Source organism: Nerophis lumbriciformis, linkage group LG38, assembly GCF_033978685.3.
Source record: "Nerophis lumbriciformis linkage group LG38, RoL_Nlum_v2.1, whole genome shotgun sequence".
NCBI lineage: Eukaryota > Metazoa > Chordata > Actinopteri > Syngnathiformes > Syngnathidae > Nerophis > Nerophis lumbriciformis.
Genome location: NC_084585.2, coordinates 10,590,032 through 10,614,763, shown reverse-complemented (window position 1 = coordinate 10,614,763; position 24,732 = coordinate 10,590,032). Strand labels below are relative to the sequence as shown.

At 40.3% G+C, this 24,732-nt stretch overlaps 1 protein-coding gene across 3 annotated transcripts in view; it reads right to left on the bottom strand.

Moving 5' to 3' along the window:
• LOC133578156 (inactive dipeptidyl peptidase 10-like) overlaps window positions 1-24,732 on the bottom strand; it is a 140,949-nt gene that overhangs the window by 82,881 nt on the left and 33,336 nt on the right. Inside the window, exon 1 of one of the 3 annotated variants that reach the window (XM_061932347.1) lies at window positions 1,232-1,491. The exons of the other annotated variants lie outside the window; for them this stretch is intronic. Coding sequence (XP_061788331.1) covers window positions 1,232-1,291 — 60 coding nt within the window. The 5' untranslated portion in view covers window positions 1,292-1,491. Of the gene's footprint in view, window positions 1-1,231; window positions 1,492-24,732 lie in introns of those variants that run through there. 3 annotated transcript variants of the gene reach the window in all.

Here is a 24,732-nt window from a genome sequence, read left to right as displayed (position 1 = left end):
CAATGTGCAGAGTCCCGCTTGGTCAGCAATAAAGTGCATTAAATTTGGTAGCCTCCATTTGGCAGGCCAAATGAAATGACAGGTGAAAATAATCAGCACCCATGGCAACGAAAACACAAAGCCAGGGGTGCTGAAAAACAGAACTAAGAGAGTCAAATTAAAATAAAAATATGATCCGGGCAACGGATCATGATGACATCCTTTGAGTACCTTTAACACTAATCAGAGGCAGGTGAAAATAATCAGCACCCATGGCAACGAAAACACAAAGCCAGGGGTGCTGAAAAACAGAACTAAGGGAGTCAAACTAAAATAAAAACATGATCTTGACAACGGATCACGACGACATCCTTTGAGTACCTTTAACACTAATCAGAGGCAGGGGGAAATAATCAGCACCCATGGCAACGAAAACACAAACCCAGGGGTGCTGAAAAACAGAACTAAGGGAGTCAAACTAAAATAAAAACATGATCCGGACAACGGATCACGACGACATCCTTTGAGTACCTTTAACACTAATCAGAGGCAGGTGAAAATAATCAGCACCCATGGCAACGAAAACACAAACCCAGGGGTGCTGAAAAACAGAACTAAGGGAGTCAAACTAAAATAAAAACATGATCCGGGCAACGTACCACGACGACATCCTTTGAGTACCTTTAACACTAATCAGAGGCAGGGGGAAATAATCAGCACCCATGGCAACGAAAACACAAACCCAGGGGTGCTGAAAAACAGAACTAATAAGGGAGTCAAACTAAAATAAAAACATGATCCGGGCAACGGATCACGACGACATCCTTTGAGTACCTTTAACATCCGCAAGTCACACTTTTCTCTGGAACATCCGTGCATGGAAAATGCTAGAAACGTAACGCAAAAGCTGATTTTTAACAGGCCACTGAGGCGACACCAATAAGTTGACCTGGCAGACACGCAGCGTGTTGCTGCACTGTCCCACCTGCTGTGTAGTCGGGCACACAACAATCTCCCTTTGTGCCTCATCTGCATGAGTGTTATGTAACACGTCACGTCACGCACGTTGTCACACTATAACTCGCCGTTACAACCAAAACAATCAGCCATCGCACATGCGCAGGAGATGTTCACACAATAAAAGCCACACAGATGTTGAAGGAATGGCATCACTCACTCACTCGCAGCATCCACGGCCACAATGTGGACATGAATTAGGACGCACAGTTGAAGGACTCAAATGTTTGTCTACCTCATCCTGCTGCTGAGACTCTTTTGCTTTCTTCTTGCTCGGATCCTTGGAGGCTGTCATCGCGCCGAAGTCCTCCTTAACCAGAACCCTGCAGCTCTCCCGGTGATAACATCCGAACCTCGCTGCCAGAGTCGATTTTAAGGGTGACGTCAATGTTTCTGCTGTACTGGCGAGCAGCGCTTCCGGAGTTGGCTACCAAAATAAAGGTACGCGTGGTAAAAACGAGAGGGCGGGGGCAAGAAACCATAACTGAAATATGATAATAATCATTATAAATCATTATTATTGTGACTGTTTGGTATTATTTTTTTTAGGTTAAACATATTCATACGTTTTAATTATATTTTTTTTAACCATAATGCATACTGTAATTAGGGATGTCCGATAATCCGATATTGTACAACTCTTAATTACCGATACCGATATCAACCGACACCGATATATACAGTCGTGGAAATGACACATTATTATGCCTAATTTGGACAACCAGGTATGATGAAGATAAGGTCCTTTTTAAAAAAAAAAATTTAAATTAAATATGATGAATAAATTAAAAAAAAAAAATTGAATAAAAAAGAAAGTAAAACAATATAAAAACAGTTACATAGAAACTAGTAATTAATGAAAATGAGTAAAATCAAGTGTTAAAGGTGAGTACTATTAGTGGACCAGCAGCACTCATAATCATGTGTGCTTACGGACTGTATCCCTTGCAGACTGTATTGATATATATTGATATACAGAGGTGGGTAGAGTAGCCAGAAATTGTACTCAAGTAAGAGTACTGTTACTTTATAGATTTATTACTCAAGTAAAAGTAAGGAGTAGTCACCCAAATATTTACTTGAGTAAAAGTAAAAAGTATGTTGTGAAAAAACTACTCAAGTACTGAGTAACTGATGAGTAACATACACACACATATCATATATATATATATATATATATATATATATATATATATATATATATATATATATACATTGATATATACAGTATATAATTTATATGTATTTATTTTGCTGTTTTTGTTTACATGTTAAAAGTGTTTTAATGAATATACATGCATGTTTGACATATAGATTATTTTCTTTCATGAAGACTAGAATATAAGTTGGTGTATTACCTGATTGATTGTAATCAGACAGTAGTGCTGATAACGTCCACGTTTTCAAATGGAGGAGAAGAAAAGTTCCTTCTTTCTGTCTAATACCACATGAAAGTGGTGGGTTTTTGGCATCTTATTTGTCCACCTTCCATATTCGTTTTTATACACTTTACAATAAATATATTGGCGTCAAACTCCTTAGCTTGCTAGCTTGTTTGGCTTTCGGAGACTCTTGTTTTGAAAGCGCAGGCGCGATGGAGCGGCACTTTTATTGTGAAGACAGGAACGTCCTCATGTGCGGTCAGTCTTTAGGCTTTTGACGGGATGTCCGGTTGAAATAAAAAAAGTATCTTTTTTCCTTCACACTTTTGATTGATTGATTGATTGGAACTTTTATTATTAGATTGCACAGTACAGTACACATTCCGTACAATTGGCCACTAAATGGTAACACTCCAATAAGTTTTTCAACTTGTTTAAGTCAGGTCATGTGACCACCTGGCTCTGTTTGATTGGTCCAACGTCACCAGTGACTGCATCTGATTGGTGGAACGAAGTGAAACGTCACCAGTAAGGCAGGCACTTTGAAGGTCTGTCTGACAAACCAAAACAAACAAAGCGTGCATTAACAGATCGATAAAAATTAGTAGCGAGCTGAATGTAGATAAAAGTAGCGGAGTAAAAGTAGCGTTCCTTCTCTATAAATATACTTAAGTAAAAGTAAAAGTATGTTGCATTAAAACTACTCTTAGAAGTACAATTTATCCCAAAAGTTACTCAAGTAGATGTAACGGAGTAAATGTAGCGCGTTACTACCCACCTCTGTTGATATATAATGTAGGAACCAGAATATTAATAACAGAAAGAAACAACCCTTTTGTGTGAATAAGTGTAAATGGGAGAGGGAGTTTTTTTGGGTTGGTGCACTAATTGTAAGTGTATCTTGTGTTCTTTATGTTGATTTAATAAGTTAAAAAAAATAAAAAATAAAAAATAAAAATAAAAATAAACGATACCGATAATAAAAAAAAAACCTATACTGATAATTTCCGATATTGAATTTTAAAGCATTTAGCTTTAAAAGCCATTAGTGTGTGAATGTGTGTGTGAATGGGTGAATGTGGAAAATAGTGTCAAAGAGCTTTGAGTTCCTTAAAAAGGTAGAAAAGCGCTATACAAGTACGACCCATTTACCATTTACCATTTATCGACCGATAATACATCATTTTCTATTTAGTTTTAATTATTTTAATAATTTGCAGGATTTATACCCACCATATCTTTAGTGTCAGGATTTTTTTATTTTTTTTTACATATAGAAAATATGGATCGTGTACAAAATATAAGTAAATGAATTGTATAAAGTTAATGTCTAATATTTAACATATTTTTAAAGTGTAAAAACTTTCAGTTTAAAGGGGCGGCGTGGCGCGGTTGGGGAGAGTGGTCGTGCCAGCGACCTGAGGGTTCCTGGTTCTATCCCCAGCTTCTACCAACCTAGTCACGTCCATTGTGTCCTTGAGCAAGACACTTCACCCTTGCTCCTGATGGGTGGTGGTTAGGGCCTTGCACGGCAGCTCCCGCCATCAGTGTGTGAATGTGTGTGTGAATGGGTGAATGTGGAAATAGTATCAAAGCGCCTTGAGTACCTCGAAGGTAGAAAAGCGCTATACAAGTATAACCCATTTACCATTGAAATAAAAAGTAGAATATAATATAATATTATGGATATTTAAGGGAATCTTGTGACATTCAATGCTCTCTCTCTCTTTCCACCAACAGTGTGTGTGGAACAGCTGCTAGGCACACCGGAGTCTAGTAGGCAGTGATGGGCAAGCACACTTGACTTGTGTCTGAATTTTTCTACTTGTTGTTCTGGCTTTTGAAATAAATCACCTTCTTACCTGCACACTGCTTCCGGACGTCCGATTCACGTAAGACCCAGTGGTGCCATGTGTCGGTGCCCGGGTTGCGTGCAGTGACGTGCGGTGAGGTTGATGGCTGGTGAGGCACTGACTTCATCACAGTCAGATTTACAAACATATGAACCCTAAAGAGTATCTTATTCACCATTTGATTGGCAGCAGTTAATGGGTTATGTTTAAAAGCTCATACCAGCATTCTTCCCTGCTTGGCACTCAGCATCAAGGCTTGGAATTGGGGGTTAAATCACCAAAAATGATACCCAGGCGCGGCGCCGCTGCTGCTCACTGCTCCCCTCACCTCCCAGGGGGTGATCAAGGGGATGGGTCAAATGCAGAGGACAAATTTCATTACACCTAGTGTGTGTGTGACAATCATTGGTACTTTAACTTAACTTTAACTTTACACATACAAACTGTAGCATACAAAAAAGCACATTTAATTAAAAAAAACGTTATTATAGTCTTACCTTTACTTAGAAATTAAGTCCATGCGCCGCAACTAAAGCCCTCACTTAAACTTTCCACGTGCAAGATTGAATCTATTTAAAAAATTGTAACCGAGGGTTTATAAATGTCGCCTATACTGTATGAAACTACAAAATAACAAACACGGAGGCTCCAGTTTACACGAGGACCACTTTATTTACCTTCTTTCAAAAACCTCCGCAACGTGACATCACTTTCGCTCTAAGCGCCTTCAAAATAAGAGCTCAAGGCATATACTGTATAACAGCGCATAACAGGAACTTAACATCACAAAGAGGAAAGCCCATGAAAATAGGTTACAAAAGTTATTTAATAAGAAGCCAAAAAGTGCAAAAACAATAATGTTCGTGTTGGAGGAGTTGTGAATTAGGTACACCTGCAGTCTGCAGGTGTATCTAATGTTGTGTCCCTGCAGTCATTCACAACTCCTCCAACACCAACATTATTGTTTTTGCACTTTTTGGCTTCTTATGAAATCATTTTTTAAAATAGATTCAATCTTGCACGTGGAAAGTTTAAGTGTGGGCTTTAGTTGATATAACAATTCTACGGCGGGGGTGCAGGAGGCGAGCCTCAGCCAGTGCGTCTTTTGCAGCCGTTTTATGATCGCTCAGCACAAGAAATACGTTACACACATACAGTTGTTGACAAAATACACTGTACAATATATACCTCTGCTAACTAAACTATGGAAATGTATAATATAGTTCATATAGCAATACGGTCTCACTGCACAGCAGGCCAGCCGTTAGCCGAGTCATTGCGCAATCCATGTTGAGGCACTGAGTGACGTGCCTCAACTGGCTGCTGTTCACCGCACCGTCTCTTCTCAGTATTTGAACGGCAAATGTGAAAATTCAGCGATTTTGAATAAAAATAATCTAAAACTGGTGAAGTTAAATGGAAAATAACTTTATAGTATAATCACTGGATACTTGAGATGCGCGGTTTGCGGGCACAACCGCGGAGTCCACGGATTATCCGCGGATCGGGCGGATGAAATTAAAAAAAATTAGATTTTATCCGCGGGTCGGGTCGGGTCGGGCGGTGGAAATAAAAAAAAATTAGATTTTAAATAGATTCAGGCGGGTGGCAGTTAAACCAATTCGGAAATATATATACATAGTTAAATGTTGTTACCCACATACGAAAAACGAGCAGGCACCTGCTGCATATGCCACAACAGAAGAAAAAAAAAAAAAAGAGATGGACACTTTTACGGAGCGGAGAAGGGACGCCCACCGGGAGCCGTAGCTGAGGCGATCCGCAAGAAGGGCCCGACGCACGTCCAGGGTCACCACCGCGCCCACCGCACGAACACCCCGCCTCGTCCGCCTTCGCCGCGGCCGGCGTCACGCGCAGCAGGTAAGCAGCTTACCTGCCCGCCACCCCCGTGGCCGGGGGCTCGTAACAGGGGTCACTCCGCGCGCTCCGCCCGCGCAGCTTACCTGCCCGCCACCCCTGTTGCCGGGGGCTCGTAACAGGGGTCACTCCGCGCGCTCCGCCCGCGCAGCTTACCTGCCCGCCACCCCTGTTGCCGGGGGCTCGTAACAGGGGTCACTCCGCGCGCAGTGCGCTCACGAAAGGGGTGGGGCTCACCCTGGTTGATATAGACAGCAGGACGGTGGCCATGGAAGTTGGAACCCGCTAAGGAGTGTGTAACAACCCACCTGCCGAATCAACTAGCCCTGAAAATGGATGGCGCCCATACCCGGCCGTCGCCGGCAGCGAGACGCGCTTGGAGTTGCGCTCAGCGCGGCTCCCATATGATTGCGCACTGGTGTGCGTCTGGGTCGTGACAGCGTGGCACGCGAATGTCTGTACTGCATTGGATCAGTCTCCTTTCTTTAACAGGCAAAAGCTTTATAACCTCACTAATGCCTTGCATCGTCTATATTAGATATATAACAACGGGCGGGTGCGGCCGGGTGCGGTTCTGATCAAATGTTACATCGTGTGGATGGCGGATGGTTGACGACTTTCTGATGCGGTTGCGGATGAAATAATTGCCTATCCGCGCATCTCTACTGGATACATATAACAATTTAATTTTTTCTTTTTACATTTTTTTTCTTTCCATGATGGCAGGTGAGGCGGGGCCTCACCTGCCATCATGGAAGGTGACACTGCACGTCACTGGTTGCGTGTGACGTCACGTCTGTTTGAATTAGCACCTGCGAGTGGCGAGTACTTGCGAGCACTTGAGAAGAAAACAGGCGACTCTTAGTAATCTTGCACCCCATCAATGTTTCACGACAAAAACCCCAACCACGCCAAATAGAAAAGGCTCTCAAGTGTGGCTCGTCTTTTCCAAATGCGATGCCGACGCCGATTACGCTCGCTGCAGTGTTTGTGATGTAAAAATCTAGGCAAGTGGCGGGAATACTTCCAATCTGAGGAAGCACCTGCTTGAACAGAGGATTTTTCTCATGTCTGAAGAGTGCAGCCAAGTTGGACGTACGGCTGCAATTTGGCACCTTTAGCGACTCGGCTTTTGTATTCTAATCGTCATTAAATCATGTTTGTCCTATTTTTGTTGAGCTGCTTAAAAAAGTTTTAAAAAATTGAATACATTTAATTAAAGCAAATTAATTGTTCATTAAAAGTTGGAAATGATCTGTCTCGGGTACACTTATTAATGATGAAAAATGATGTATATCTGCGATCAAATATTTTAATCCTTTGACAGCCGTAATATATATATATATATATATATATATATATATATATATATATATATATATATATATGTTGCAGCAAAACAATACAGTTTTAAACATACAATTCATTCATTCTAAGGTCATTTCTGGACATACTTGCCAACCTTGAGACCTCCAATTTCGGGAGGTGGGGGGGCATGGTCGGGGGGGGGGCGTGGTCAGGGGCGTGGTTAAGAGGGGAGGAGTGTATTGACAGCTAGAATTCACCAAGTCAAGTATTTCATACATATATATATATATATATATATATATATATATATATATATGTATGTGTGGGAAAAAAATCACAAGACTATTTCATCTCTACAGGCCTGTTTCATGAGGGGGGTTCCCTCAATCATCAGGAACCCCCCTCATGAAACAGGCCTGTAGAGATGAAATAGTCTTGTGATTTTTTTTTCCCACACATACATATATTGCGCTCTACTACGGTATCGAGCACTATTTTTTGGATAACCTTATTAAGACATATATATATATATATATATATATATATATATATATATATATATATATATATATATATATATATACATACATACATCCTGAAAATATGCAAACAAAACTGTGTTTAGATAATTGATACTTCAAACTTGCATAAATATAACATGAATATAACAAAACTCGGCTTCTGAGAGCTTCAAAATGTAATGAATAAAATGCTAAAGTTGTTGATAAACAAGCAATTATTTTAATAATTAAATATGGTCATTTTAAATGAATTATTATGAAAATTTAAAATGTATTATTTCAAATATGTTTATTTTAATGTACCGGTATAATTCTATGGCTGGATGTAATAAGGAGTCAGAAAAAATAAAAATAAAAATACAATTAATTTTGATGTTTTTAGCAAAATATAGTAAAAATTTATTTATTTATTTATTTATTTTTTTTAATTAATAAAAATATTTATTTTTAGGTAAGATAAACATAATAATACAATTTATCTCTAGTCTGGATGATTTAGTTATTGTCACCCTGTTGTCCTCCCATCATGAAAAAAGGCTGTCCTCACTCAGGTCCGCATGGAGCTGGAGGGGGCGTGGCCTCCAGCTCCGGCTGAAAATCGTGAGATTTTCGGGAGAATATTTGTCCCGGGAGGTTTTCGGGTGAGGCGCTGAATTTCGGGAGTCTCCCGGAAAATTCGGGAAGGTTGGCAAGTATGTTTCTGGAGGACAATTGTCATCAGTTTCAGGTACCGTATTTTTCGGAGTATAAGTCGCACCGGCCGAAAATGCATAATAAAGAAGGGAAAAAAAACATATATAAGTCGCACTGGAGCATAAGTCGCATTTTTTGGGGAAAATTATTTGATAAAACCATACTTGCCAACCCTCACGGATTTTCCGGGAGACTACTGAAATTCAGCGCCTCTCCCGAAAACCTCCCTTAACTCAACAAATTTTCTCCTGAAAATCTCCCGAAATACAGGCGGAGCTGGAGGCCACGCCCCCTCCAGCTCCATGCGGACCTGAGTCCGCTTTACCACAATATAAACAGCGTGCCTGTCCAATCACGTTATAACTGTAGAATGATCGAGGGCGAGTTCTTGGTTTCTTATGTGGGTTTATTGTTAGTCAGTTTCATTAACGTCCTCCCAGCGCGGTAACAACACACAACAACAGCAGTCACGTTTTTGTCTACCGTAAAGCAGTTTGTCTGCCGTAAACAGCAATGTTGTGACACTCTTAAACAGGACAATACTGCCATCTACTGTACATGCATATGTGACAATAACATCTAGGGCTTTTAGAGAGTGCAGTGCACAACTGTGCACACAACAAGGAGACGAAGCAAAAGAACGAGGAAGATAAAGCCATGGCAACGCCGACGACGAGTTAGATGAAGAAATACGCTTGTAAGTTCCAAGCCGCAGCTGCGATTGGACCTGGACAGCCTCCGGGACGAAGTAGTGGACTACCAAGTGCTTGGCAGTGAAGATCTTCCTCAGGAAGCAAAGATTGACCGGTTTTGGGCCATGCTAGGGAGAGATGGAAGATTCCAGACTCTAGTGCATTTGATGAAATCACTTTTGTGCGTGTCACACAGCAATGCATCATCAGAGAGGGTGTTCAGCATGGTTAGAAAAATAGTGACAGAGAATAGAACAAGGATGGACGATTCAACCCTTAACTCAACAATGAGTAGATGAGTGTTATGTGTGTGTATATGTGTAAATAAATGAACACTGAAATTCAAGTATTTCTTTTATGTATTTATATATATATATATATATATATATATATATATATATATATATATATATATATATATATATATATATATATATATATATATATATAAATCAGTGACGTGCGGTCACTAGAGGCAGGTGAGGCAGGGCCTCACCTGCCATCATGGAAAGAAAAAAATTTAAAAAGAAAAAAAATTTATTAAATTGTTATATGTATCCAGTGATTATACTATAAAGTTATTTTCCATTTAACTTCACCAGTTTTAGATTATTTTTATTCAAAATTGCTGAATTTTCACATTTGCCGTTCAAATACTGAGAAGAGCCGGTGCGGTGATCAGCAGCCAGTTGAGGCACGTCACTCAGTTGTGTCTCAACATGGATTGCGGACTCGGCTAACTGCTGGCCTGCTGTGCAGTGAGACCGTATTGCTATATGAACTATATTGTACATTTCCATAGTTTAGTTAGCTGAGGTATATAATGTACAGTGCATTTTGTCAACAACTGTATGTGTGTAACGTATTTCTTGTGCTGAGCAATCATAAAACGGCTGCGAAGACGCACTGTGTGAGGCTCGCGTAATCCCGCCTCCTGGTGCCGGTTAATGCACCTCCACCGCAGACTGCACCCCCCGGTAGCGCCACACCGACCGAAGCCCACACCCAAACCCTCCACGTGCAAGACCGAATCCACCCAAAAAAAGTCACTTAACAAGAAGCCAAAAAGTTCAAAAACAACAATGCTCGCGCCGGAGGAGCCGTGAACGACTGCAGGGACACAACATTAGGTACACCTGCAGACTGCAGCACGGATTTCATATGTCATTCATTCACAACTCCTCCAACACGAACACCACTGTTCCCGCACTTATAAGTCAAGGTAAGACCATAATAACGTTTTTTTTTACTAAATGTGCTTTTTTGTGTGCTACAGTTTGTATGTGCAAAGTTAAAGTTAAGTTAAAGTACCAATGATTGTTACACACACATTAGGTGTGGTGAAATTTGTCGTCTGCATTTGACCCATCCTCTTGCTCACCCCCTGGGAGGTGAGGGGAGCAGTGGGCAGCAGCGGCGCCGCGCCCGGGAATAATTGTTGGTGATTTAACCCCCAATTCCAACCCTTGATGCTGAGTGCCAAGCAGGGAAGAATGCTGGTATGAGCTTTTAAACATAACCCGTTAACTGCTGCCCATCAAATGGTGAATAAGATACTCTTTAGGGTTCATATGTTTGTAAATCTGACTGTGATGAAGTCAGTGCCTCACCAGTCATGAACATCACCGCACGTCACTGATATATATATATATATATATATATATATATATATATATATATATATATATATATATATATATATATATATATATATATATATGTATATATATATATATATATATATATATATATATATATATATATATATATATATATATATATATATATATATATTTCGTGAGGTGGGGGTATATATATATATATATATATATATATATATATATATATATATATATATATATATATATATATATATATACCCCCACCTCACGAAATCGGAGGCCTCAAGGTTGGCAAGTATGGATAAAAGCCAACACCAAGAATAGACATTTGAAAGGCAATTTAAAATAAATAAAGAAAAGTGAACAACAGGCTGAATAAGTGTACGTTATATGAGGCATAAATAACCAACTGAGAAGGTGCCTGGTATGTTAACGTAACATATTATGGCATACTTGCCAACCCTCCCGAATTTTCCGGGAGACTCCCGAAATTCAGCGCCTCTCCCGAAAACCTCCCGGGACAAATATTCTCCCGAAAATCTCCCGATTTTCAGCCGGAGCTGGAAGCCACGCCCCCTCCAGCTCCATGCGGACCTGAGTGAGGACAGCCTTTTTTCATGACTGGAGGACAACAGGGTGACAAGAACTAAATCATCCAGACTAGAGATAAATTGTATTATTATGTTTATCTTACCTAAAAATAAATATATTTATTCATTAAAAAAAATAAAGAAAAAATTTTTTTTTTACTATATTTTGCTAAAAACATCAAAATTAATTGTATTTTTATTTGTATTTTTTCCTGACTCCTTATTACATCCAGCCATAGAATTATACATTAAAATAAACATATTTGAAATAATTGATTTTAAATTATCATAATAATTCATTTAAAATGACCATATTTAATTATTAAGATAATTGCTTGTTTATCAACAACTTTAGCATTTTATTCATTACATTTTCAAACTCTCAGAAGCCAAGTTATGTTATATTCCTTAATATCTATTTATGCAAGTTTGAAGTATCAATTATCCAAACACAGTTTTGTTTGCATATTTTCAGGATGTAGATATCTATATGTATATATATATATATATATATATATATATATATATATATATATATATATATATATATATATATACATATATATATATGCATGAACAATATACGACAAATCATCTCAAACCACAACAAAACAATTGCAAATGAGCCGTCGGCCCCCAGACAGAGCGACTCCAAAACCAACAAAGGATGTAACTGTCGAAAGAAACCTGATTGCCCTCTCAACGGGGGGTGCTTACAAACATCAGTTGTCTACCAATCTAAGGTAATACGCAAGGACATTAACACATCCGACACATATGTAGGATTAACCGAGGGAGAATTCAAAACCAGATGGAACAATCACAAGGCTTCTTTCAGGAACAAAAACCTGCGAAATACCACAGAACTCAGCAAACACATTTGGGACCTCAAAGACAATAATGTTGAATATTCAATAACATGGCAAATTCTTGCATCCAGCACACCTTACAATAGTGGTAATAAAAGATGCAACCTATGCTTGAAAGAGAAACTGTTTATTATTTACCGTCCAGACCTGTCATCCCTCAACAAGCGCAGCGAAATTGTAACAACATGCCGCCATAGACGGAAACACCTCCTAGGTAACACATGAGCCAATCACCACGCCCCTAGGCCAGCCTGTACCCACCCACTCTGTGCCCTATATAAACCATGGTATGCGAATGCTCCCATTAAAATCCCCTGATGATTGAGGGTACCCCCCCTCATGAAACAGGCCTGTAGAGATGAAATAGTCTTGTGATTTTTTTCCCCACACATACATATATATATATGTATGTATAAAATACTTGACTTGGTGAATTCTAGCTGTCAATATACTCCTCTCCTCTTAACCACGCCCCCAACCACGCCCTGCCCCCCCCCCCCCCCCCCCCCCACCTCCCGAAATCGGAGGTCTCAAGGTTGGCAAGTATGTATTATGGTAAGAGTCATTCAAATAACTATAACATATAGAACATGCTATACGTTTACCAAACAATCTGTCACTCCTAATCGCTAAATCCCATGAAATCTTTACGCTAATGTGTTAATCATTTCACACATAAGTCGCTCCTGAGTATAAGTCGCACCCCCGGCCAAACTATGAAAAAAAACTGTGACTTATAGTCCGAAAAATACGGTAGTTTGTATACGACATCCACTGTTGTCACAAAGCGAGCTGTTACACTTTGTGTTTCCCTGATGGCCTCCGCTGTTTGCCACTCAGGATTTCAAAGTCGTGGAATTAGAATAAATGGCCGTATTGTTGCCGAGCGTGTCAGCGGGGAGCCACTTAGCGTGAAACCCTCTCACAGAGAAACTAGCGGCGAGACAATCCACTAGATCAACAGCCAGATGGCCTTTGCGGCTAAGTGACTGTGTGCAGAATGATCGGTGCTGCAGACACACCAGCACACATTGCAGGAAGGAAGGAAAATGCTGGAATGATTGCACCTAATTTATGACGGCATTACTTCCATACCTGACATGACCTGGTAGATATTGCTGATAGAGCGTCTATATTTCTTTTCTGTGAGTGACTCCATTACTCGGGGTGGTGATTGATGGCACGAATCTCTGCTTTGTGGAGTCTCTGCATGCTCGCTCACCTGTGTGCTCCACTTTTCATTGCAAACGTGTCACGATTGGATTTGCGTCAATCACAGGAAGGGATGGAGGGATTGCGGGAGAAACGGCTCATTTTTAAAGTTGAGGTCACTTTACCTCGAAAGGCTCGGCAAAGAGGGGAAAATTAGGACAAACGAGAAAGGAAAATTGGTACGGACCAAGGAGAGGAGCGAGAATGAGTGGATGGAGGAGGAAAGGCGAATGAGAGTACCGTATTTTCCGGACTATAAAATCCTTCCATTTTCTCAAAATGAAAGGATTCTTTTATGGACAGAATTTCTAGGCGTAGTCAAGGCGTTGAGGGGATCCGGTTTGGTGGCTGCAGGATTAGGTCTCTGCTTTTTGCGGATGATGTGGTCCTGATGGCTTCATCTGGCCAGGATCTTCAGCTCTCACTGGATCAGTTCGCAGCCGAGTGTGAAGCGACTGGGATGAGAATCAGCACCTCCAAGTCCGAGTCCATGGTTCTCGCCCTTAAAAGGGTGGAGTGCCATCTCCGGGCTGAGGAGGAGACCCTGCCCCAAGTGGAGGAGTTCAAGTACCTAGGAGTCTTGTTCACGAGTGGGGGAAGAGTGGATCGTGAGATCGACAGGCGGATCGGTGCGGCGTCTTCAGTAATGCGGACGCTGTATCGATCCGTTGTGGTGAAGAAGGAGCTGAGCCGGAAGGCAAAGCTCTCAATTTACCGGTCGATCTACGTTCCCATCCTCACCTGTGGTCATGAGCTTTGGGTTATGCCCGAAAGGACAAGATCACGGGTACAAGCGGCCCAAATGAGTTTCCTCCGCCGGGTGGCGGATCTCTCCCTTAGAGATAGGGTGAGAAGCTCTGTCATCCGGGGGGAGCTCAAAGTAAAGCCGCTGCTCCTCCACATCGAGCCAGATGAGGTGGTTCGGGCATCTGGTCAGGATGCCACCCGAACGCCTCCCTAGGGAGGTGTTTAGGGCACGTCCGACCGGTCGGAGGCCACGGGGAAGACCCAGCAGGCCCGTCCCGTGGCATAGGCCGTATAGGCAAATGCTAAGGGCGCCGTCCATCAGGGGGCGCCACGCCAGTGCCACAAATGTTGGAGAAAAAAAAAAAGAAAAAAAAGTTGGTACTATTATTTCTAAATACAAAAAATAATCCCACGTTAATTAAAATGCAAAGTAAAGCCTATTTATTAGAAATATTATTTGTTACAACATTACACCCCCCCACCCCCGCCCCCCTTCCCCCCGCACGGTGCGCCCCCTCCCTTCCCGTATCATGACTCTTTTTGGACGTCACCACATCAAAAAATCAACACAAGATGTCAAAACGGCCAAAACTGTCAGGTGCCCAGGGAACAAAAAAGAGAAAAGAAGAGGAGGAGAAACGAGAGAAGACAGATGTAGCAGGTAGGTAACGTTAGCCTACATGAAATTATTTGTCTGTTACAGAATGTGATAGTAACCTGGCTTTTTAGCATTAAGCTAATGTTACATGATTCGGCAATTGCTAGTCAATAAATAGCTAGTTCTGTTTTAACGTCGGGTTAATATTGTGGAGGGGGCTAAATTGTTATGGAAAATAATAATGTAACGTTAGGTAATTACAGTACTCCCACCTTACATTCCTCAGGGACATTTGTATTAGATCTTTTAAGCAGGTGTTTTTTGTTTACATTGTTATTGCCTTCTGGTTAGCTAATGTTTTCCCTGCAGGTAATAGTCACTTTTCCACCCCTTTATATATTAGGTATAATTGTAAGTAAAAAAAAAAAGGTCAAAGACAAAGCTATTCAGTTTCTTGTGAGTATATACACGTCACTGCCAATGTGGGGGGGCGCCACCTAAAATCTTGCCTAGGGCGCCAGATTGGTTAGGGCCGGGCCTGAGACCCAGGACACGTTGGGAAGACTATGTCTCCCGGCTGGCCTGGGAACGCCTCGGGATCCCCCGGGAAGAGCTGGACGAAGTGGCTGGGGAGGGTAAAGTCTGGGCTTCCCTGCTTAGGCTGCTGCCCCTGCAACCCGACCTCGGATAAGCGGAAGAAGATGGATGGATGGATTGATGGAAAGGATTCCGCCTAATATACGGAATCATTCTGGTTTTGCTTACCGACCTCGAAGCAATTTCGATTTGGTACATGGTGTAATGATAAGTGTGACCAGTAGATGGCAGTCAAACATAAGAGATACGTGTAGACTGCAATATAATGGCAATAGGACTCAAGTAAACAACACCAACGTTTTGATATGTTCCATTGAAAATATAGAACATTACACACGGCGCCTGAAAATGTATCAAAATGTTTTAGTGCGACTTTGGTAAGCTATGAAGCCGCACCGCTTGATGGATTGTCGGAGCATTAAACATAGGAGTATTATTATGGTGTGTGTATAAGGTAAGACATATTATCTGGCATTTTGTTTCGCAATGTTATGCGAAAGCAACTTTTCTTACCTTCTGGTACCTGCTGATCTGTATTTGGGATCTGCATAAGTCCTGAAAAATTGTAGTCGATAAGCTTCTTCTTTTTCTCTACCTTCTCGTTATGGGACATTCATCCTCCGCTGTTGCCATTTTTAATATAAAATATTGTAAAGTTCTTACTTATATCCGTCAGTAAACTCCCCATGAAAGCACTAAAACATACCGGTGTAGTGAGTTGACATTATTCACCCAAGGAACTTTAGTTATTAGAGAGTTCCGGTCGGACTGTTTTTGTGTTGTGTCCGGATGAGGAGATGCTGCTCCGTTATTGATTGAAGTAAAGTCTGAATGTCATTAAAAAAGTTAGCTCCATCTTTTGACACTTCTTCCACACCCGTCCTTGCACGCTACATCACTACAACAAAGATGACGGGGAGAAGACGCTGTCGAAGGTGAGCCACGTAAATAAGACCGCCCACAAAACGGCGCATCCGGAAGCGACTGTCAGAAAGCGACATTTTGACCAAAAGAACCACCATTACATATTATGTAGACCAGTCGTCCCCAACTACCGGTCTATGGATCGATTGGTACCGGGCCGCACAAGAAAAAAAAAAAATACATATATATATATATATATATATATATATATATATATATATATATATATATATATATATATATATTTTTTTTTTTTTTTTTTTTTTTTTTTAATTTAATCAACATAAAAAACACAAGATACACTTACAATTAGTGCACCAACCCAAAAAGTTTCCTCCCCCATTTACACTCATTCACACAAAAGGGATGTTTCTTTGTTATTAATATTCTGGTTCCTACATTATATATCAATATAGATCAATACAGTCTGCAGGGATACAGTCCGTAAGCACACATGATTGTATTTTTTTATGACAAAAAAAAACAAACAAAAAAAAACATAACCCCCCCTTTGGTCCGTGGGACAAATTTTCAAGCGTTGACTGGTCCGCAGCTACAAAAAGATGTAGACCACAAGGAAGTCTTTTACATTTAGAAAAAATTCCTAATAATATGACTCCTTATACCTCTAAAGGCTTAGTGGCCACATGTGTGGACAGCACCTTTTAGCTCTTATTTCCAAAATTGTGTACACTACTGAATTGGGGTCTTATGGCCACTTATGTGGACACTTATACTGCCATCTGGTGGTGTCAGAAGAGTATAACATACAATGGAATTTGGGGGAAAAAAGTGTAAAAATAAGAATTATCATGTCACTACACATGAAGTACACGTTTGTGTACTTATGGACTAAGTACATAATATCAAAATATGATTCTTAGTTTTTATTCTAATTAGGTTCCAATAAGCCCAAATAGCAAAGAGAAATAAAAAAAAGCATGTAAACAAACAGTTTGGGCCTTAAGAGGTTTTAATGCTCCTTATAATCCAGTGTGCTTTATATATGAAAAAAGATCGAAAATAGACCATTCATCAGAAGTCCGCCTTATAATCCAGTGCGCCCTATGGTCAGGAAAATACGGTGTATGTTTCTACCAATGCAGGTTAAAAAACTAAAGGCTTTAAGATATAGTAAACAGTAGATCCAAACTATTTGCAGAGTTTACGTTTCAAAGCCTGGACGATGCTGCATCAAGGCGGCGCTACTCTCAATAGAAGAAGTACGAGCTTGCACCTACAAAACCTAAAACCAGTGAGGTTGGCACACAAGATAGTTTTTTAAATGTAGGAAAAAAATCACAATATGACCCCTTTAAGTCAACGTCAACATGCATTAACCGCTTTTGCTGACATAACATAACATTTGAGAGCCATTCTGAGAAGAAGAAAAAGAAGTATATCGACATTTGTTGCACTTTTGTCCACTTCATCATTATCGCTAAGCAGTACAATAACTTCTGTCTAGTCACATCAATAAAACATGCACTCAGTAAAAATTGTTGCGTCAGACCAGTTCTTCCTCCAAGGGAATCTAAGTTACTGGTCAATCCCAAATTCTTTTGATGACATATATGCTGAGTAAGAAGGACCATCAAGACAGAATTGGAATATTTTCAATCCTATACCAAAGCTTTAGGAGATCAGCTTAACCAATACATTCATATCGGCTGCTCTAGTTGATCTGACATTCCAAGGGAAAAACCAACTTCTTTTCACACAAAGAAAACCCCCATCTCCCCCTCGCACCACTGATAAGAAGCCAGCGAGGGAGGTCTTCACATTCCAATGTAAGACACAAAACAGACCTCTGAACACAAGAGAAACTAGTCAAATGTAAAAAGGAAAAGTACCATCTACATCTTGGGGGCGGTATAGCTCGGTTGGTAGAGTGGCCGTGCCAGCAACTTGAGGGTTGCAGGTTCGATCCCCGCTTCTGCCATCCTAGTCACTGCCGTTGTGTCCTTGGGCAAGACACTTTACCCACCTGCTCCCAGTGCCACCCACACTGGTTTAAAAATGTAACTTAGATATTGGGTTTCACTATGTAAAGCGCTTTGAGTCACTAGAGAAAAGCGCTATATAAATATAATTCACTTTAATTCACATCTACTCTAAACATGGCTATGTAAAAATAAATAACTCTTAAATATATATGCATCCTCCACAAAAGCAAGTTATAAAAGAAGGATGTGGCAGTATTAACTTGGATATTACCACAGCAAAGATTTGCGAATATATGGAAAGCTTTACTGTCATTGCAGTCAAGACATACGACAAAAGTACCACAACAGCTCTGTTACATGCATAACATATCGAATCATAATAAACACGAAGACAAACTGTTATAATCTGTTGGTGGTGAAGCCCAAGATGCAAAGATGGCAGGCGTAGCGCAGGAAAAACATGACTTTAACCCTTGTGTGGTGTTCGGGTCTGTGGGACCCGTTTTAATTTTTTTATTAAAAGAAACATGATACAATTAATGAATTTTTCAAACTGACACTCACTGACTTTGGATACTTTTCTGTGAAGAACATGTATCAGAATACATATTTAATGACCACACACCATACACCCCCCCTACACATTTCTATTACATATAAGATGTCCGGGTCAACTGGACCCGGGGCTAATAGAAGTGTGGAAATTGATGTTCTGTGTACCACACACACACACACACACACACACACACACACACACACACACACACACACACACACATACACACAAACAGCAGGCCTAGACAGGAGGAGGTCAGAGTGTAGGTACACAGAACATCAGAGGGTCAAATGTGCGAGAAAATGAGAGCAGACAGTGTTGACAAACAATGTTGCAACCTTGTGTGGGAACCGCAGGTGCAGAAACCCAAAAGAAGAATCCCTGTGGGATGCAGAAACTGGCAGAGAAATTTTCCGTGCAACGTTCATATTGTTGTTACTCAGCCAGCGTTTGTGGGTCTGATGGACCCGTTGCATTTTGTGGCTTTTAATGCCTCACAATCAAACACTTTTATGTTAAAATACTGAACAGATGTTTTTTGGGATAAGGTAAACAAACATCTGTTCAGTATTTTAACATAAAAGTGTTTGATTGTGAGGCATTAAAAACCACAAAATGCAACGGGTCCATCAGACCCACAAACGCTGGCTGAGTAACAACAATATGAACATTGCACAAGGGTTAATGTCGAAAGGAAATGCAGGGAAAACAGCAACCAGGATAACAGGAGACGGCAAACAGGATACCAGGAAGCCAATCATCGAGCCCTGACTGGAGGGCGAGGCAGGCATAAATAGCAGCCAGCTGATTGACAACAGGTGTGGCCAGGCTGCCAATCAGCAGCAGGTGAGGGGAAACAGCGCTCAGGGAGCCAAGCAGGAAATGGAACCAAAATAAGAGCGATGACAGGAAATAAACACCAACCCAGGAAACGCAATCCGACGTGAATGTGACAGGTTGTCCGAAAAATTAATTGCATCAGCACACTGCAAAAACTGAAATCTAAGTAAGATGAAATATCTCAAATAAGGGTGATATTTGCTTACTTTCTGTCTGATAAGATCATTCTTCTCACGAAGCAGATTTTATGTTAGAGTGTTTTACTTGTTTTAAGGGTTTTGCTCCTAAATGATCTCAGTAAGATATTACAGCTTGTTGCTGAGATTTGATGACCTATATTGAGTAAAACATGCTTGAAACTAGAATATCAACTGTTGCAAAGCTGTGTCATCAACACTCACAAGTATAAAACTACTTTTTTAAAGGAATCATTTCTTATTTCAAGCATGAACAAAAAAAACATGACTTTGACACAATTGTGTCTCATAATTAAAACAGATGACAGCCAAATGGACTTTGCTGTTTTATTTTCAATGAAACAATAGAAAACACGTACTCATATAGTAGTACACTTGTTATTAGTGAGAATATACTTATTTTAAGGTATTTTTGGGTTCATTAAGGTTAGCTAATTTTACTTGTTTTGGAAAGTCTTGACAAGCCAAATGTTCTTGTTCTATTGGCAGATCATTTTGCTTAGTTCAAATAAAATACCCCTCATTTTTGTATTTTTTTTTCTTGTTTTTGAACACTGACTTTTTGCAAGTGTAACATGAATGTGAACACAGAAAAAGTCTTCTTAATAGTGGTAAGTCACTTTTTTTCCTCATCAACTTGTGAGGAGTTCGCTCCTGCCATCTAATCACGGACGTGTTCCCACCTGGGATGCCAGGTGGAAAATAATTAACCCCGCTGTCAGGATGGAAACCCACAAGGCTCCGAGCGAAGAGCACTGGAGTTTAGTTGAGAGCAGTGGTTTGGATGTGGGATGCTCTTTAGGTGACCTTAAAGTCAGAAACTGATTAGAGAAACATTTGCAAACCACAAGGGAGCCACGTTTGAATTCTCTTACTTTATTTATCACCTGAATGCAGCACAGTATTTTCAGTTTGTACCAGCTCTAACCCATGAGAAGCAAGCTTTTCCACATGTACAATACTTTGATTATAAAAGTCACCTCATTTTGTGTTTATATACACTTGTATATGTACCGTATTTTCTGGACTATAGGGCGCACCAGACACTATTATGTTAGATCCACTATGGACTGGACTCTCACACTATTATGTTAGATCCACTATGGACTGGACTCTCACTATTATGTTAGATCCACTATGGACTGGACTCTCACACTATTATGTTAGATCCACTATGGACTGGACTCTCACTATTATGTTAGATCCACTATGGACTGGACTCTCACAATATTATGCTAGATCCACTATGGACCGGACTCTCACTATTATGTTAGATCCACTATGTACTGGACTCTCACACTATTATGCTAGATCCACTATGGACTGGACTCTCACAATATAATGCTAGATCCACTATGCACTGGACTCTCACAATATTATGTTAGATCCACTATGGACTGGACTCTCACTATTATGTTAGATCCACTATGGACTGGACTCTCACTATTATGTTAGATCCACTATGGACTGGACTCTCACAATATTATGTTAGATCCACTATGGACTGGACTCTCACAATATTATGTTAGATCCACGATGGACTGGACTCTCACACTATTATGCTAGATCCACTATGGACTGGACTCTCACAATATTATGTTAGATCCACTATGGACTGGACTCTCACACTATTATGTTAGATCCACTATGGACTGGACTCTCACTATTATGTTAGATCCACTATGGACTGGACTCTCACAATATTATGCTAGATCCACTATGGACCGGACTCTCACAATATTATGTTAGATCCACTATGGACTGGACTCTCACACTATAATGTTAGATCCACTATGGACTGGACTCTCACTATTATGTTAGATCCACTATGGACTGGACTCTCACAATATTATGTTAGATCCACTATGGACTGGACTCTCACACTATTATGTTAGATCCACTATGGACTGGACTCTCACACTATTATGCTAGATCCACTACGGACTGGACTCTCACTATTGTGTTAGATCCACTATGGACTGGACTCTCACTATTGTGTTAGATCCACTATGGACTGGACTCTCACACTATTATGTTAGATCTACTATGGACTGGACTCTCACAATATTATGTTAGATCCACTTTGGAGTGGACTCTCACTATTATGTTAGATCCACTATGGACTGGACTCTCACTATTATGTTAGATCCACTATGGACTGGACTCTCACAATATTATGTTAGATCCACTATGGACTGGATTCTCACTATTATGTTAGATCGACTATGGACTGGACTCTCACACTATTATGTTAGATCCACTATGGACTGGACTCTCACAATATAATGCTAGATCCACTATGGACTGGACTCTCACACTATTATGTTAGATCCACTATGGACTAGACTCACTATTACAGTATGTTAGATCCACTATGGACTGGACTCTCACTATTACAGTATGTTAGATCCACTATGGACTGGACTCTCACACTATTATGTTAGATCCACTATGGACTAGACTCACTATTACAGTATGTTAGATCCACTATGGACTGGACTCTCACTATTATGTTGGATCCACTATGGACTGGACTCTCACTATTATGTTAGATCCACTATGGACTGGACTCTCTCACTATTGTGTTAGATCCACTATGGACTGGACTCTCACACTATTATGTTAGATCCACTATGGACTGGACTCTCACACTATTATGTTAGATCCACTATGGACTGGACTCTCACACTATTATGTTAGATCCACTATGGACTGGACTCTCACAATATAATGCTAGATCCACTATGCACTGGACTCTCACACTATTATGTTAGATCCACTATGGACTAGACTCACTATTACAGTATGTTAGATCCACTATGGACTGGACTCTCACACTATTATGCTAGATCCACTATGGACTGGACTCTCACAATATAATGCTAGATCCACTATGCACTGGACTCTCACAATATTATGTTAGATCCACTATGGACTGGACTCTCACTATTATGTTAGATCCACTATGGACTGGACTCTCACTATTATGTTAGATCCACTATGGACTGGACTCTCACAATATTATGTTAGATCCACTATGGACTGGACTCTCACACTATTATGTTAGATCCACTATGGACTGGATTCTCACTATTATGTTAGATCCACTATGGACTGGACTCTCACACTATTATGTTAGATCCACTATGGACTGGACTCTCACAATATAATGCTAGATCCACTATGGACTGGACTCTCACACTATTATGTTAGATCCACTATGGACTAGACTCACTATTACAGTATGTTAGATCCACTATGGACTGGACTCTCATTATTACAGTATGTTAGATCCACTATGGACTGGACTCTCACACTATTATGTTAGATCCACTATGGACTAGACTCACTATTACAGTATGTTAGATCCACTATGGACTGGACTCTCACTATTACAGTATGTTAGATCCACTATGGACTGGACTCTCACTATTATGTTAGATCCACTATGGACTGGACTCTCACAATATTATGTTAGATCCACTATGGACTGGACTCTCACACTATTATGTTAGATCCACTATGGACTGGATTCTCACTATTATGTTAGATCCACTATGGACTGGACTCTCACACTATTATGTTAGATCCACTATGGACTGGACTCTCACAATATAATGCTAGATCCACTATGGACAGGACTCTCACACTATTATGTTAGATCCACTATGGACTAGACTCACTATTACAGTATGTTAGATCCACTATGGACTGGACTCTCATTATTACAGTATGTTAGATCCACTATGGACTGGACTCTCACACTATTATGTTAGATCCACTATGGACTAGACTCACTATTACAGTATGTTAGATCCACTATGGACTGGACTCTCACTATTACAGTATGTTAGATCCACTATGGACTGGACTCTCACTATTATGTTAGATCCACTATGGACGGGACTCTCACTATTATGTTAGATCCACTATGGACTGGACTCTCACTATTATGTTAGATCCACTATGGACTGGACTCTCACAATATTATGTTAGATCCACTATGGACTGGACTCTCTCACTATTGTGTTAGATCCACTATGGACTGGACTCTCACACTATTATGTTAGATCCACTATGGACTGGACTCTCACACTATTATGTTAGATCCACTATGGACTGGACTCTCACACTATAATGTTAGATCCACTATGCACTGGACTCTCACAATATTATGTTAGATCCACTATGGAGTGGACTCTCACAATATTTTGTTAGATCCACTATGGACTGGACTCTCACACTATTATGTTAGATCCACTATGGACTGGACTCTCACTATTATGTTAGATCCACTATGGACTGGACTCTCACACTATTATGTTAGATCCACTATGGACTGGACTCTCACACTATTATGTTAGATCCACTATGGACTGGACTCTCACACTATAATGTTAGATCCACTATGCACTGGACTCTCACAATATTATGTTAGATCCACTATGGAGTGGACTCTCACAATATTTTGTTAGATCCACTATGGACTGGACTCTCACAATATTATGTTAGATCCACTATGGACTGGACTCTCTCACTATTGTGTTAGATCCACTATGGACTGGACTCTCACACTATTATGTTAGATCCACTATGGACTGGACTCTCACACTATTATGTTAGATCCACTATGGACTGGACTCTCACACTATAATGTTAGATCCACTATGCACTGGACTCTCACAATATTATGTTAGATCCACTATGGAGT